The sequence below is a fragment of the Sciurus vulgaris genome, assembly GCF_902686455.1.
Source record: "Sciurus vulgaris genome assembly, chromosome: 5".
Taxonomy (NCBI): domain Eukaryota; kingdom Metazoa; phylum Chordata; class Mammalia; order Rodentia; family Sciuridae; genus Sciurus; species Sciurus vulgaris.
The window spans coordinates 13,672,803-13,688,975 of NC_136465.1; the positions used below are offsets into that span (position 1 = coordinate 13,672,803).

A 16,173-nucleotide genomic window follows, 5' to 3' on the forward strand; every position below is an offset into this window, starting at 1 on the left:
CTCTTCATCCTATTATTTCTTCTTATAACGACTGCGTATGTTGGGGTGCGGGACTGGGAATGGGGTAGCTTGTGTCCCTTAGAATAGGTTCTCGTAAATGCAATATTGGCGTCCTCAAAGAGAATTACACGAGTGTGGGCCTTTATTTTCCCATCTGGGAAACAGCGACAGTTACTTGCAAACTTGAAAGACTGCACAGAGGTGAGCAGCAACGCTTGGTTCCTTCTTTCGGTGCGGTGCTGGTGCGGTGGACTGAGCCCAGGCCTCCCACGTGCTGGGCAAGCACTGAGCTACAGCCGCAACCGAAGCCCAGCTCCGAGGTTTCCAAGTGTCATTTTCCACAAGCCCTGGGAACCCTAAGGAGCGAGAAACCGCGGTCTCACCAGCACCGCGCGGCTCGCTGACAACCACACAGGCCAGCGCCGCGGAAACCTCGGCGCGGGGCTTGAGCCTCCACTTCTCGGAGCAGCGCGGCGAGCACGCGCAAGACAGCGCAGCGCTCGGTGCCCATCACTGGCTCCGCCCCGCGCCCGCGCTCGCGCTCCAGCCGCCGGCGTGCGTGCCCCGGATACGCGCCGGGACGCGACGCCGACGTGGGTGGGGGCGGGGCCGCGCGCGGCGAGGCTCCGGGAAAGGAGCGGAGCCTCCAGGAAGCGGACCTGTGCTGCCGCCTCGCCCGCCGGCCGTGATGCTGCTCGCTCGCGGCCCCCCGTTCCCGGGAGCCCCAGCCTGCCGAGCAGGTGAGGCCGCCTTCCCGGCGCGGACGAGGGGAGGGCGATCGGCCGAAGCCACGGGTGTCGGCGAGGACGGTTGGAGCGCGGGGGCCGGCGGGGCGGCGAGCGGGCCCAGAGGAGCCCGGGACTCCGGAGGACGCTCCGCGGAGCCCTCCCCGCGTGCGGCCCTCTGCCGCTGCCCGTCCCTGCCCGGGGCGCGCGGCCACTCCGGGTGCGCCCGGCGGCCCTGCGACCCCGGGTGGCAGGTGCTCGACCCCCGCCCCGGGAGCCCTGCGACCCCAGATGGCGGGTGCGCGCTCCCTGCCCGGCGGCACGAACCCGCAGTCGTGCCGGGATCGCGCAGGGTCTTCTCTCCCTTGCGCGTAGTGTGAGCGGAGCCTGCCAGGCAGAAGGCTCGAAATCATGACATTTACGTGTACACCCTCAGTTTTGCCTGTCTCTACTTGGAGTAAGTTTCACGTTAGATTTCTGCTTGGAATAATGGAGCTAGTTGAGTGATAAAGTGATGATGCACAACAGTGTTTCTCCACTTAAGTACTGCGTGGACACCCTCTAAAGGGACAGTTCTCACGTCCTCTAGAATGTGCCCCAGAACATGCAGGGGTCCTCAGATCCCAGTGAGATGAACCACAGGGGCAGCAGAGCATGTTCAGAGAACGTTTATCACTAGGCAGCAAAAGAGGCGGATTATCAATTCAGGAATTTTGCATGCTAGAAGGTAAACTAGAGGTTACTAAAAAACCCTAGATTAGAGACTCAAATTCCATCTTAATTTTACATCGCAGTCTTGTGTTCTGCTTTGAAGATGAAAATACCTAATTGTCTAACCTTGGAGAAAGCCTAAAAGAATTTTATCTTCTTTATGTTATCTGACATTTGATGTTACCTGTTTGTATCCGGTTTAATTCTGTTTGACACTCTCACAGAATTATAAAGGGGAGCATCAATTTGTATAAGTAGTTTATATCTCTACATTAGTGTTTGTCACTTGTATTTGTTACATATTGAATCAATAACTTAAATTTTTCTGACCCTAACAGGAAATGTATGATGTCTACTCTTGAGAATAGACTCTTGAGAGTCTAGGAAGAAGAGAGAAAAATGAGAGTTGACCTAAGAATTTATATTCTGTACATATTTATTGAGCCTGTTTATTTAACATAGACTATAGACTAAAGAAAGAGAAGACTCAGAATTGGGAAAACATTAGGAAGTAAAACAAATCTTGACAAAGAAAAATACTGCCCAATGGGCCTTGAGAGAGTGTAATATTGAGAGCAGACTGTTCGAGGAAGCGATATTATTAAAGGCCAGAGGTGGCACAGAACAGCTTGTGTGGGAGAGACCATTTCATTAGAGCAGAGATGTTATCTGGACTGAGGAGAGAACAGGTTGGTGAGATAAGGTGGGAACAGTTGATGGATGGAGGAATTTGGGTACCACAGAGAGAAGTTAATGTTGATCCACAGGTTTCCAGGAAGTTCTTGAAGTGCCATATTTTGAAGGCAGTGTTTTATAAAACATCACAGAGTGATGTTCATGGTGAAGGCATAAGTGACCCTCCAAGATAGTCTTGAGGTAGCCATGTCTGTTCTGGTCATCCCTAATATATGGAATGTCTGAGGAAGAACTGACAGGTCTTGAATAGAATTTTGGCACAAGAGAAGGAATCGAAGCTGAACCAGGTGACCCTGGCAGTGGTGATATCTCCCTTACACCTGGAGAATTCAGAAGGTGGTATTGTTTGCATCAAAAGATTATAACCCCAGGCCTGGACTGACGGAGTTTGCAGTGACAGGGCTTCAGTAAGTTTGGAACATGGATGTTGAGGAAAAGTCATATTTGAGAGACTGCAGAGCTGATGCATGAAAAGTGTGACCAGAAAAAAAGCATTTAAAATGGGGACCAGAATCTTAATATGTGAACAGTGAGAGATAAGAGGCTATGAGAACTTGGTTTTGAAAGATGAAAGTAAACTATTTATATAAATATTGAAGAAAATATAGATCATAAGTGCACCACCATGCTTTCTTGAAACTGAGTAATCCAAGTTGTTTGGGTGTATATTTTACCCTAGTGGAGTCACAGTGCCAACTGGCACCTTCACTTTTTTGCAGCTTAAAAAGAAAAGAGTTGTTTCTTAGAAACTCTGTCCAAGAATTTGCAATTGTTCAAGGTCCTCCTGCAGTCCTTTGGTATTCAAATGATCTTTTTTTGAAACATGTCATCCTGCCTTTTCTAGCTCAGGTAGGCCTGCCTCTCCCAGGTCAGACCTGTTTGTTACTTTGTTTGCATTGGATTCAGGAGTTCCATAGTGCCTGTTTGACTGTATCCTGCATCTATCACCAGAGGAGCCTTTCCCTTTGCAGTTGATTTATATTGTTGTTCTTGACTGTCACGAAGAGACTGACAGAGACTGTGACCCAGGACCAAATGGGCTTTACTCTGCTAAGGGATGATGAGCTAAGGAGGACCCCACCAACTGGACTCACCAGGCTTTGGGTATCTCTCTGGTGAGGGATCTGATGCATGTTAGGCCTTTTAAAAACATTGCAGTGATGCTAAGAGTTTGCTTCCTTAAGCTCTGGTGCCTAGATTCTTAAAGGATTACTGGAGTTTACATTTTAATATCAACATTGTTGACTGCTAGCCAATAATTGGCCATAGTTTTCTCCTGAATAAAAGTAATTGCTTCAGCAATTTATGCACTGCCCTTTCCCTCTGTATTTAAACACACATTTCTAAACTTAAAATAATATCATTTGTTCTTGTCAAAACCCTCACATATCTTAAAAAAAAAAAAAAAAAAAAAAAAAAAAAAAAAAAAGTTCTAAGGCAGTGCCAGATAACTTTCATCCTTTTTAGGGTGCATCTTTGAAAATTATTCTCCATTCTCACCCCATTCAAAGGCTGTCTCCTATCTCCAGGACTTCTTTCTGTTGGCAGTAGCCTTGCTTTGCTCTTCTCTGAGCTCCAATAGCAAGTTCTCTTGATAATTTCCCGAGTATTAGTATTTTCTTTATACCAATCTGCAAACTTCTTGAAACTTGGAGTTGGGTTCATTGTTCTCCTCTCACCTTTCTAGTACTGTCCATTGAATCACTAAAGACCTTTCTTCCCCTAGGACCAGTTTGCCTTTAACAGTGTGTTACTAAAATTTTCTTTTCTTTGGTTCTTAGTTCAGCTGTCACATACTCTCATTGATTCTTTAAAATGATCAGATTGGAATTACTATGTCTCGAGTTTTTAAGATAGGCTTTCTCCATGTAGCCAAAAGAGGATTTGATGCTGGAAACAGACAATATCATCAGTCAAAGGTAGCTGGTTGAAAACAGTTATTTGTTCTGATGATGAATTAATATATGCACTTTGAAAAATATAGACAAATAATAGAAAATAATGACAATACATGATCTCACTACTCAGAAATAAGCAAACACTTAAAATTTTGGTATCTTTCATTCTGTTTTCCCTCTATGCATGATACAACGTTTTCATTTAATGTATGGTGGCATCATCCTGTGTCAATACATAGAGAGCTGGATCATCACCTGTAATAGTCACATTTTGTTCAGTTGCATAATAAGTTGCAGTGTTTAATTTTACCCTCCTCGGTAATGGACATTGGTAATAGTAATTTGCTCTTATACATAATGCTGTGAACATCCTGTACATATTTTAATTAATTATTCCTATAATTTCCTAGAGGTGAATTTCTGGAAGTGTTAGAGGTAGAATAGAGGGTGAGCACTTTAAAAAAAAAAATTTTTTTGTAGTTGTAGATGAGCTCGATACCCTAATTTACTTATCTTTATGTGGTGCTGAGGATTGAACCCACGGCCTCACATGTGCTAGGCAAGTGCTGTACCCCTGAGCCACAACCCCAGCCTGAGGGTGAGCACTTTTAAAATGTTCAGGTATGTTATTGAAATGCCCCCAGAAGGTTAGTACCTATTTAGAGTCTCATCAGCAGTACTTGAAGCCTGCCGCGCCCCCTTACCAAAGTCTGATCAGGCTTAAATCTCTGCCAATCTAATAGCTGCCAAGTCATTTTTGTCCTGTTTCCTAAATGCTGATGAAGTTAGATTTCTTAGCAATTTGTATTTCCTATCTTGTTAATATCCAATTACCCATTTTTCTGTTCCATTGTTTCTCTTATTACTTTATTAGAATGTTTTCTAAGTAAAGGATATTTTACTTTTGTTAGGAGTGTTATAGTACTTTTCCCAAGCCATGTGTATTTGGGAAGGGATTTTTCTTAAAGCATACAGAAGTCTGAAAATCATCTTGCGGACTTTCTTTTTCATTGATGGTTTGGGACATTGTGACTAGGACAGACTGGGATTTGCTCGGTACTGTGCAGAGAACTTTCTGTGATGGTGTCAGAGTTTGACATCTGCATTGGCTAATGTGGACGTTGCATGTGACAGTTGAGTTCTTGAACTGAGGATATTGCAAGTAAGGAACTTAATTTTTTTGGTGGTGGGGATGCCAGGGATTGAACTCAGGAGCACTCAACCACTGAGCCACATCCCCAGCCCTATTTTGTATTTTATTTAGAGACAGGGTCTCACTGAGCTGCTTAGCACCTCACTTTTGCTGATGCTGGCTTTGAACTCGTGATCCTCCTGCCTCAGCCTCCTGAGCTATTGGGATTACAGGCATGTGCCACCAGGCCTGGTGAGGAACTTAATTTTTATTTTAGTTTAGTTACTATAAATAGTCACAAATGGCAGGTGGCTACCATATTGAGCCTCTCAGGACTAGGTCTCGAGGAGCCTTTTTTAAATCCTAAGGAGTTAGGACTTTTTTCCCCAGTGAAAGAGAAGAATTGGGATGGGGAGTTCCTCTGTGTTTGGAAAGATCATGCTCGTGTAGAAGTGTTGGGCCTTGTTGGGTCCCAGAACCCTGAAACTTGACATCTTACCAGCCCTTTCCTAGGGTCTGTGATGGTAGCAACTCAGCAACCAAGCCGACCTAAATCTGTGCCACCCCTGAGCCAGAGAGCACTCATTCTGGAGGGGAAGACACATGAACAAGAGAAATGCACACACACACAGAGGACAGGATAACAGTGGGCCCCACACTGGAATCCCAGCTCCACGTTTTACTCACCGTAGGCAAGATGCTGAGCCTTTCTTCCTTGCCTTTAAAATGTCACCATTAAGCTGCCTACTGTGCTATTAGGAGGACTCAGTATTTGCAAAGCATTTGGAGCAGGGGCTGGCACATAATAAGCAGCTGGGTAGGCACTTTAATGAAGTAAATGCTAAGGAGACAAACTGGAAAGGAGCTGGGTGGGAACTGGGTGGGCGCCATCCCTGCTTCCTGAGAAGACAGCACTGGAGTAGGACCTGAAGGGGTTGGAAAGTGAGCCCAGCAGAGGGAGCAGCCAGGTCAGAGGCCAGAGAGTGCCTAGCATTTGGAAACCCCTCAGGGACACAATGTGGCTGGAAGGCAGTGGAAAGGGGAGAGCAGAGCAGGGGGCCAGAGCCTGCAGAGGACTCCGGAGGTCAGAAGAAGGCCTTTGACTTTCACGGGGCCACAGGAGGATTTTGAGTACAGGTGTAATGAGATCGGGCTCCGAGTGGAGGAGTGAGTGGGTGAGCACCGCAGAGGAAGAACCTGTGCCTGAGGGCGTGGGGGAGACATGGCAAGTCTCCCAGGGAGGCAGAGGGAGAGGAGAGAGCACTTGAAACCAGAACCTCGCCTTGGGGAAGTGACCAAGAAAAGGAAGAGGTTTTAGAAAAGTGGAAGGAATCCACAAGAAATTGGATCTGAAGTTGAAGTGGAGGCCAGGTCAGGCACCACTCTCTTTTCTTGATTTGGGGAGGTTGGGGGAGTTGAGATGAGCTCTGCAGGGGAGGACAGGGTGGGGATGGCAGTTTAGAAGTTCAGTTACAGAAGAGCTTCAGGGTCTGTGCAGCATTCAGTGGTGGCGTCTCGGTGTTGCGGGTGTATGTTGTAGCTCAGGAGAGCTGGTGGAGAAAGCTTTGTGTTATCAGATAAGTGCCGCGTATTGAGGCTGATCGGAAACCGTGATTAAGTTAGAAGGGAACGGACAGAACCTGGGGAGGGCCCAAGCAGACAGGAGTGGCAGAGCACCAGGAGATTCAGGAGGGTCCGGAGCAGGATTCAAGAGCTTCAAAGCAGATAGAGAAGATCGAAGTCTTGGGAGACCGGAAGGGGTAAACCAGTGCCCCAGATCAAGAAAAGAAAGACTTGGAAATACCCGCTGGCTTCAGCAGCCTGGTAGGAGGACCTGGCTGGAAGCTGCTGGCTTCTTTGTGTAGTGTGGGGGCTGGAGGAGGAGCGAGAGCGTGAAAGGGTTTGAGAACTAAGTGCGGAAGAGCAGCTGTGCGGCACTTTGTAATGAAGGGGAAGTGCAGTAGGTGTCTGGAAAATGAATGGTTATTTCCAGTCCCATTCACTTATCATTCTGCCTACCTCCCCAAATTCCCCCTAACATTCTCTACAACAAGGCTTTAAGACCTATTTGATAACCCAATATTTTGTGGTCCCAGAGATCCTTAGGACTCCCTAGTGCCAAGACTGTTATTGCCTCTTGATTTAGTCCTCCATCCCCAACAGCATGAAATTAGAAGTGTGTTGCTCAAAATAAACACTTCCAACCACTCTGCATCAGGGTCACGGATCAGATTCTGTTGGGTGGATTGAAGTGTGCACTTGATGGAGAGCATAGACACTTCCTTTGATGGCACCGCCTTTTTCTCATTTCTGGAACAGAAGGGCGCTAACTCCGCGAGGACCCCAGCACTGTCTGTGTGTGTGTGAGCAGTGCCGACTCCCACAGCGTTGCCTCCTTGCTGGCCTTTCGGCATGGGGAGGTGAGTGATGGGCTAGTTGCCGCCTGCCATGAAACCGAGATTTGGGTGCTAGAGAACCAAGGAGAAAAAGTCTACCCGAGAGAAGCATGTTCAGAGTTTGACACCTGTATTCTTCTAGGGCCCAGTGGGCAAAGTAAAGTGGTAGTGCCTGGTGGGTTCTGTGGAGTTAGCTTAGACTGCAGCCAGGGCCTACATGCTGTTATGTTAAGCTCAGCATTAGCCTCTGAAGTGCAGAGGAGGAAGTAGATGCCACAGAGTGGCCCACATCCTCGTGGAGACAAGAAACTACAAGTGGAAATGACATTGCCTTAGCATGCCACCTCCTGCTTCAGTGAGGAAGATGGGTCCATAAGCACTCTTCAAAGTGAACAGTGTAGAAATTAAATATAATAAAACTCATCCTAAAGGTAGTGAGATTTTTTTTGAAGACTAATAGTTCCTATAGAAGAGCCTCTCTTTCCTCATATAAACTAAGACATTTCCTATTAATAAAAATGTTCTCAGATTCCTGAGAAAACTTGAAATGGAACCACCATTTGACCCAGCTATCCCACTCCTTGGCCTATACCCAAAGGACTTAAAATCAGCATACTACAGTGATACAGCCACATCAATGTTCATAGCTGCTCAATTCACAATAGCTAGATTGCAGAACCAACCTAGATGCCCTTCAGTAGATGAGTCGATAAAGAAACTGTGGGATATATACACAATGGAATATTACTGAGCTATAAAGAAGAATAAAATTATGGCATTTGCAGGTAAATGGGTGAAGTTGGAGAATATCATACTAAGTGAGGTAAGCCAGTCCTAAAAAAGCAAAGGTCAAATGTTTTCTCTTAATAGCAGATGCTGATTCATAACGGGGGGTGGGAGGGTGGTAAGGGAAGAATGGAGGGACTTTGGATTGTGTAGAGGGAAATGAGGCAAGGGGGCAGGGCGAAGGAAAGATGGTGGAATGAGACAGACATCATTAGCCCATGTACATGTATGATTACACGAATGGTGTGACTCTATATCATATACAACCCGAGAAATGAAAAGTTGTACTCCATTTGTGTACAGTGAATCAAAATGCATTTTTCTGCTGTCATGTATAATTAAATAGAACAAACAATAAAAAAAAAAGTTCCAAAGAAATCTTTCTAAAAACACAGATCATAAAAAACACTCCTTTATTGACTTTGTTTCAGAGAGCTATTAAAGATACTGTTTGTCCTGCTGTTTGTTGTTTGTCCCGTTAGTCATCTGGGGGAAATTTGCCTTGGAATTCACTCTGCGGGAATCTTACTTCCCTCAGCTGTTAACACGTCATGGATGATGTTTTGGGCTGGGTTCTTATATTTGCATATGAGGCATACAGCATGCTCACAACAGGCATTTGTGTTCCCTCATTTTGCTTTGGTTTCATCATCCTTAAACTGATTTCATTATCACCTTCTTTATTTATCTGATTGAACGCTTAAGGTTTTTTTTGTTTTGTTTTGTTTTTGTTTTGTGTGCTTGTTTTTTTTTTTTTTTTTTTGGAACAGTGTAGGGTAGAATTAAAATATACAAAATACTCTCAAAAGAGGAAATACCCAGGTGTCATTAATAATCTCATTCAGAACATTTTCTAATGTGTTCTGAAGCAAGATAGCAACATGGAACCTGCTGGTGTACCTATTGGCCACCAGCAGGCAGGCCAATAGGAGGAGCTCAAGCTGGACGTGTAACCATAGGATCAGTTTCGGGCGGGGAGACCTCTTTGAAGCATGTTACTTTAAAATCTGTTTTTTGGAATTTCAGGATCGGCATCTCCTGCCTTTTTCCTGCTTCTTGGCATTTTAGCATCTCTCCAGTAGGTTGTCCTCGAATTCTGAATACCAATTTACGTCAAATTATTGTCCTTAGCATCCTGGCTGCTTCTGTCTCACTTTTATACTTTTCTGTCATCATAATCCGAAATAAGTATGGGCGGCTATCCAGAGACAAGAAACTTCAAAGGTAAGATGAAACCATCTTTTTTCCAGAAGGGATTCCATGCCTTCTGGCTGACCTCGTTCAGGCTACAACAGAATACTATAGACCTCATAAACAACAGAAATTTATTTCTTATAGTTCTAGAGGATAGGAAGTACAAGATAAGATGCCAGCATTCTTAATGTTGAGGGCCTGTTTCCCAGTTAATAGATGGCACCTTCTTGCTCTGTCCCTATATGGAAAGTAGGGGAGCATTCTCTGGGGTCTCTGCTTTCATGATCTGATCACCCCCTAGAGGGTAGTATCACATTGGTGATTAGTTTTCAACAAATGAATTTGGAGGAGACACAAGCAGTCGGATCACAATGCTGCCATTCCATGCTTCAAGGCTTTTGAAGTTAGGTTGGAATGTAAGGGACATATGACTATAGGCCCTGAATTCTGTATTGTCACATGGCGTGAAAAATTGAACTGTTTGAGAGTGCTAGCCACTGACCACCCACCCCATATCATAAGAGAAATAGTTACTTACATACAAGCAGCTCCTGTATGATGTCTTAAGCCAGTTTCTGAGTTAGGATTTCTAGGCTGGGAATGATTTGCTTTTTTGAACCTGGGAGCTTCTGTAGAGGGTAAAGAGCATGCCCCTGTTTAGATATTTGTCAGCCCCTCCTCTTTTGTCTTCTTTTGACTCATCATCTGACTGTGCTAAGAATGCCAGGTGTAACTGCACAGCTCCTTAATCAGGTGGTGTTCATGTACTACACTGTCTCTGTCAGTTAGGCGCAGGATGATATTCTGTCTAAATAAGAGCATGTGTGATATTCTGTCTGAATAAGAGTGTGTGCACCTTCCTCTTAAGGTACTTGGCGCGAGTCACAGACATCGAAGCTACCGACACCAGTAATCCCAATGTGAACTACGGAATCGTGGTGGACTGTGGTAGCAGTGGATCTCGGATCTTTGTGTATTGCTGGCCCCGGCATAATGGCAATCCTCGGGATCTGCTGGATATCAGACAAATGAGGGATAAAAACCGGAAGCCGGTGGTGATGAAAATTAAACCAGGTATGTGACTGAGCACTGTGGTTTGACTCCACTCCTGGTGCCTCCCGTCCCCTCCCCCTCAGCCTGCTCTCCTGGTTTCACTCTCCTTTTCCTTCCTTTCTGGTTTGTACATAGTAACGAACACCTCGATGAAACTCCCCAAACCATGTCCTCTGCGCCCTGCAGCCATGGCCACAGTGCCTCACTGCCATGGCCACCCACATGCTTGCTGGCTGGCCTCACTACAGGGTGGTTTTTCTTGTTTGGTAGCCGTTGTGCTCCATCTCAGTGACAAGGCCATTTCAGATAACTCATGAAACAATAGACTGTGTGTACTGTGATTTAAAAAATCGCTCTCCAAACATTTCTAATGACTAGAACATAAAAGAGCTAACATAATTATGGCCAGTTTTTAAAGATACTTGTATTTCTAAGCAGTTTGTAAAACTTGAGGCCTGGCTTCCCATCAGGTAATTTAAACCAGTGGTTCTCACTCGTTTCTGCATCGGCACGGTTTCCGTGGGCAGCGGCCTTCTGTCAGGAGCACTCCGCATGAAAGAAGCAGAGTGCCTGCAGGTGGACGTTGTGTCTTGCTGCTTGATAATGTGGAGTTTAAGCAGTGGACTGTAGATTGGTTTTTATTTCATCTTACCAATGTATTAAATGGCAAAATATCAAATCCAAACTATCCTGGGGACTTATCTTTCAAATACTAGGGAAACACAAAGAAATGGTAAATGTTTAAAATATAAATACTAATTACTCTGATTTGGTCATTACACATGTATACATGTATCAATGGCCCCACCATATCCCATAAAATGGATATTTATTACCTATCAAGTAAAAAAATTTTAAGAACATTGATTAAATAATAATCATAGCTTCTTATACCCTATTCCAGAAATATAAGTAATATCATTGTATTTCCATGAACAAAGATTAATTTTTCCTTATAACTTAGTGAATGATCCGTTTTTAGTTCTCTGTTATTCTGCCCCTTAAATTTTTATCTATCTCTAATCTAGAAATATTTTCAGGGCTGAAGTAATATTGATCAAATAAAAAATTCAGCAGAAGAATAACATATAAAACTAGATAAAGCACTGACGTTTTCCCTTCAGTAGCTTTCCCACTAGTGATTCAGTACTTCTCGTGGAATAAGATGAAAACTTTCATGACTTGGTGTTGTCTCTTTGAAACAAAGGGATGACTACATCATCCCAAGGTATACAACAAAAGCTTACTTACGTCAAGCTTACTGTGGTCCCTCTCACCCTGGCAGACCAGCAGATGTGAATCAGAGTGCCTTTCCAAGCGCTCCTCTTGTCTTGAAGCGTGAACTCCCAGGTACAGCAGGTATACAGCAAGACTTCAGAAATTGTCTTAGCAGAGTCTAGCTCGCGTGGGGCTTGGTGTCCATTGAAACAGCATTCTATGTGCAGTCAAAAGACTTGTTCGTTAGTCCATTTTCTCCTGATTCCTTTGATAAGTCACTTCATCTTTCTCACTCCACAATTTCCTAGTCTGTGAAATAAGCCATCTTTGGACTTCTAAAGTCCCCTCATTTTGAATAGTGCAAGGCTCTGCCTTAGGTGCTGGGAATATGAATTTGAACAAGGTACAGCGTGTGCCTTTGAGAAACTTGCAGTTGTAATGGGACAGGGCAGTAAATAGGCAATTTCTATATGGTGTAATGAGCTGGTGGATCTGAGATGTAATGAGTGCTTGCCTCTCCTGGGTTCTGTGGGCAAGACTTCTGAGGAGAAAGGAGCTGAATGACATGCAGGAGTTAGCCAGGTGAGAGGGGTACGGAGGGAGAAGGCAGCTCTTCTGGCGGAAACGCGGAGACCTAAGGCCAGAGTGTGGCATGTTACAGAACTCTTAGTTCGGTGTAGCGGAGGGCAAAGGGAAGGAACCTGGGCAGAGGCGAGGAAGGTGAGTATTCAAGGGCGGTGTGTTGCTCTAGAGTTGAGCTTCGTGTGGAGGAAATGGAGGGACCACAAAAGGCTTTGAAACCGGGAGGAAGCATCCCTTAAGCAGGGAACGGTGGGGGCGGTGGGTGTGTGGCACCAGACCAGCATCAGGTGGTAATGTCAAGAGACCAGGAGAAGCCAAGTAAAGTGAGAGGAATCATGGGGAGGTTATCTGCGAAAACCAGAGCGCCGGTTGGGGGATTGGAGAAGGATTTTCTCCAGGATCCTGGCTGGAGCCCCGAGGCCAGGACACAGGCGGCCCAGGCATGTCCGCAGTGGAATTTGAGTTTGGAGTGGATGTGTTGTGTTCAGGCGGCTAAGAGGCGAGCAGTGGTGATGGGCAGTGCAGTTAGCTCGTGCTGATCAGAGGATGGGAAAGAGCTCTCAGCACTGGGGACAAGATTTGGAGACCGGTGGCATGTTGAAGGTGCTAGTAGCCGTGGGAGTGTGCAGGCCTGCCTGAGGACGGGGTGAGCTCTTATATGGACACCATAGTAGATGCTCAGGCAGGTCTGTGCTCTCTGACATTGGAGAAGGGGCACAGGACTGAATGGAAATTGCCACAGCAGTCAGGAAGAGAGGGTAGGGACCTAGGAGAATGTAGTGTAGCTTGATGTTCTCCATGTTTGCACGCTGAAGCTCGTTTTAGCTAAGATGCTCACCTGCTAACTGGAGTGTCCTGTTTCCCTAGGCATCTCAGAATTTGCTACCTCTCCAGAGAAAGTCAGTGATTACATTTCACCACTTCTGAAGTTTGCTGCAGAGCATGTGCCGCGGGCAAAACACAAAGAGACACCGCTCTACATTCTCTGCACTGCTGGGATGAGAGTCCTTCCTGAAAGGTGAGCCTGCACATAAGGACCAGGCAGCCCACAATCCTCCCCTTCCTCCTCCTCCCCTCCTCTCCATCACCATCAAAAGCAAGACATTCAGGGCTGGGGAGATAGCTCGGTTGGACAAGACCATGGTTCAATCCCCAGTACTGAAGAAGAAAAAAAAAAAAAAGGCAAGACATTCAGAATTCTTTCTTCAAATCCAGACTAGTCCCAGAACTCACCAAATAGATTTTAATTTACTTATTCGTGACAATAAATTATATAGTTATCATTTTAAAATTTATCTACTTTATGATTTAAGGAATGGTTGCAGTTGTTTTTCAATGTAGGAATCACATAATCCATACAACTTGCTCATTTTGAAAAATTGTTCCTACAATAAATAATATTTTCAATGAATTGCTTTGGTTTTCAAATTAAATGTTGTATAGGCTATATCAAAGCCATGGGACTTTTTTTTTTTTTTTTTTTGGTTTGTTTTTTCCAAAATAGAAAAACTGAGGATGTACTGTTTTGATGTGTAAATTTGAGGCTTGCCTTACAGCCAGCAGAAAGCCATTCTGGAGGACCTCCTAACTGACATCCCGGTGCACTTTGACTTCCTGTTTTCTGACTCACATGCTGAAGTCATTTCTGGGAAACAAGAAGGTTGGTATATTGTCCTTTAGCTTAAAACCTGGGATGTTTTTTTCTTTCAGTTCTCCCCATTTTCCCAAGTATACACTATTAAATTTTTCAATATCCTAAAATTTGAGAAATCATTGACCTGAAATGTTCTTAAATGACTAAATTAGATTCTTAAATGCCTGGTCTTTATTACCCAAGCATTAAGGCATTAAAAAGTAACTCAGTTTGTCTTCACCACTTTTAGGGAACATACTTTGAACTCATTGTGATAGGGAAGATTTTTATTTCTTATCTGACTTATGTGACTGGCTGAATTATGGTGATTGTCAAGCTTTTAGAATCTTCTCACTTGCTAGCAAGGGGAAGTTCTTGACTTGATACACAGAGAAAATGCTAGTTCTGTTTTGAAAGAAATTATTCTATTTGAGAATGAAATGACAAGTCAGTGATATTATTTGGAAAATAGCTTGCTAGAAATGAAGATCCAAAAGTCAGTATTTATTTCAGAATCATCCATCATTTCAACAAGTACTACCTATGTGAAAAGCACCGTAGAAACTCAGAATTGGGGGAGCCGCGTACAGACAAGTGAGGTATACAGAACTAGGAGGTTATTTTAAGTGCCAAAAGGAAGATAAGAAAAAATATCACATGAGTTGAAAGGCATTTTTCTTTTCCAACTGGGACCATCAGGGAGTAATTGACCTCTGAACTGTGCTGCAAGGGGTAGTTCTAAATTGAACATGCCAGAGCAGGGGAAGGGTAGGGCTCTGCAGAAGGGGTAGGAAGCACATTCCAAGCAGAAGAAATGATCTGAGTTGATTCTGGTTGGAAAGGACAGCACTGGACAGCTAGGTAAGTGTGTTTTAGTTTGAGCTGTGGTCTCTGGGAAGCTGGTGGGAATGGTGAAAGCCGAGCAGGTCTTGAATGGTCAGCCCTTGAGTTTGAACTTTGTTCTACATATCAGGCCAACAGCAGAGGATAGAGGGGGTTTCCATGTGTATTAGGGTTCTCTAGAGGAACAGAATCAACAGGAAGTATGATTATAAGAGGGAATTTATTAGATTGGCTTACATAACCAGAAGCTGGATAGTCCACAATGGCTGTCTGCAGCTGGAGAGCTGGAAGAATCAGTAGCTGTGCAGTCCAAGAGGCGGGAGCCCCAGAACGAGGAATCAACAGTACTACCCTAGTCCAAGACTGAAGGCTTCTGGAAACTTCCTGGAGAATGACCAGCAGAGTCCACTTTGGAAGAGTGAAGAAGTGAGAGTTCGATATCCTTAGACAATGGAAGCAACAATCAAGAACCAGTTCAGGAGAGTTGAGCTTGCATCTGCCCTGCTGCTTCCTGTTCTTCCAACTTGTATTCCATCCAAGCCACCATCCTATTGGACAGTGCTGCCCACACTTAGGGAGGGTCTCCATTTCAGTTGGCGATCCCACTTGCCATTCAGTCCTGGACATACCCTCATCAACACACCCAGAAGTCTCTTAATCCAATCAAGTTTACAATTCAAATTAACCATTACACCTGGAAGGTGGGGGCAGGAAGATTGAGTAGATGGACTGTCACCTCCTCTCTCTGTAATGATATAAATCAAGGTGACAATGAAAAAGGGATAAAAATTGAATGTAGGAAATGTTGCAAAAATAGAATCAGACTTGGCAACTGAGTGAATGTGAAGGACAAAGTGAAAGATAACTCAAATATTTAAGACTTTGGAATTGATAGGTTGAACTTCTATAAAAGTAAAAATTTTTTAACAAGTGAAAGCTCCAGTATTTTGAAAAAACCCATTGATTTCAAAGGAAAACTAGGACCTGAGGAATTCCATTTTCAACCTATATAAATGACATAAGATTATAAATATTAAAATTGAGAGTCCGTGGAAAAGCATTAGGAAAAGATAAAAGCAATAGCAATGTGTTAGGTGATATTTTCACAAGTTGTTGGGGATTAAAATAAATGAGATATTTGTGCAGACTGTGTTGATAAGATTTATACACAAAGTTTAAAAGCTTAATCTTTCCTGTTTTTATTCTATAAAATGTCTGTAGGTGTGTATGCATGGATCGGCATTAATTTTGTCCTTGGACGATTTGAGCATGTTGAAGAAGGTAAGTGTCATCTTTTTCCCCAACT

General features: G+C 44.2%; 1 protein-coding gene across 6 annotated transcripts in view; it reads left to right on the top strand.

Moving 5' to 3' along the window:
• The first annotated feature begins 599 nt into the window (after positions 1–599).
• ENTPD4 (ectonucleoside triphosphate diphosphohydrolase 4) overlaps positions 600–16,173 on the top strand; it is a 28,375-nt gene continuing 12,801 nt past the window's right edge. For 3 of the 6 annotated variants that reach the window (XM_079142936.1, XM_079142931.1, XM_079142935.1), the window contains exons 1-8: positions 611–740; positions 5,295–5,414; positions 7,482–7,582; positions 9,371–9,568; positions 10,407–10,612; positions 13,259–13,409; positions 13,948–14,051; positions 16,089–16,148. In XM_079142936.1, the coding sequence (XP_078999062.1) occupies positions 7,575–7,582; positions 9,371–9,568; positions 10,407–10,612; positions 13,259–13,409; positions 13,948–14,051; positions 16,089–16,148 (727 nt within the window). In that variant the 5' untranslated portion in view covers positions 611–740; positions 5,295–5,414; positions 7,482–7,574. Of the gene's footprint in view, positions 741–946; positions 5,415–5,463; positions 7,583–9,370; positions 9,569–10,406; positions 10,613–13,258; positions 13,410–13,947; positions 14,052–16,088; positions 16,149–16,173 lie in introns of those variants that run through there. The other 3 variants (XM_079142932.1, XM_079142933.1, XM_079142934.1) reach the window with 3 other exon arrangements.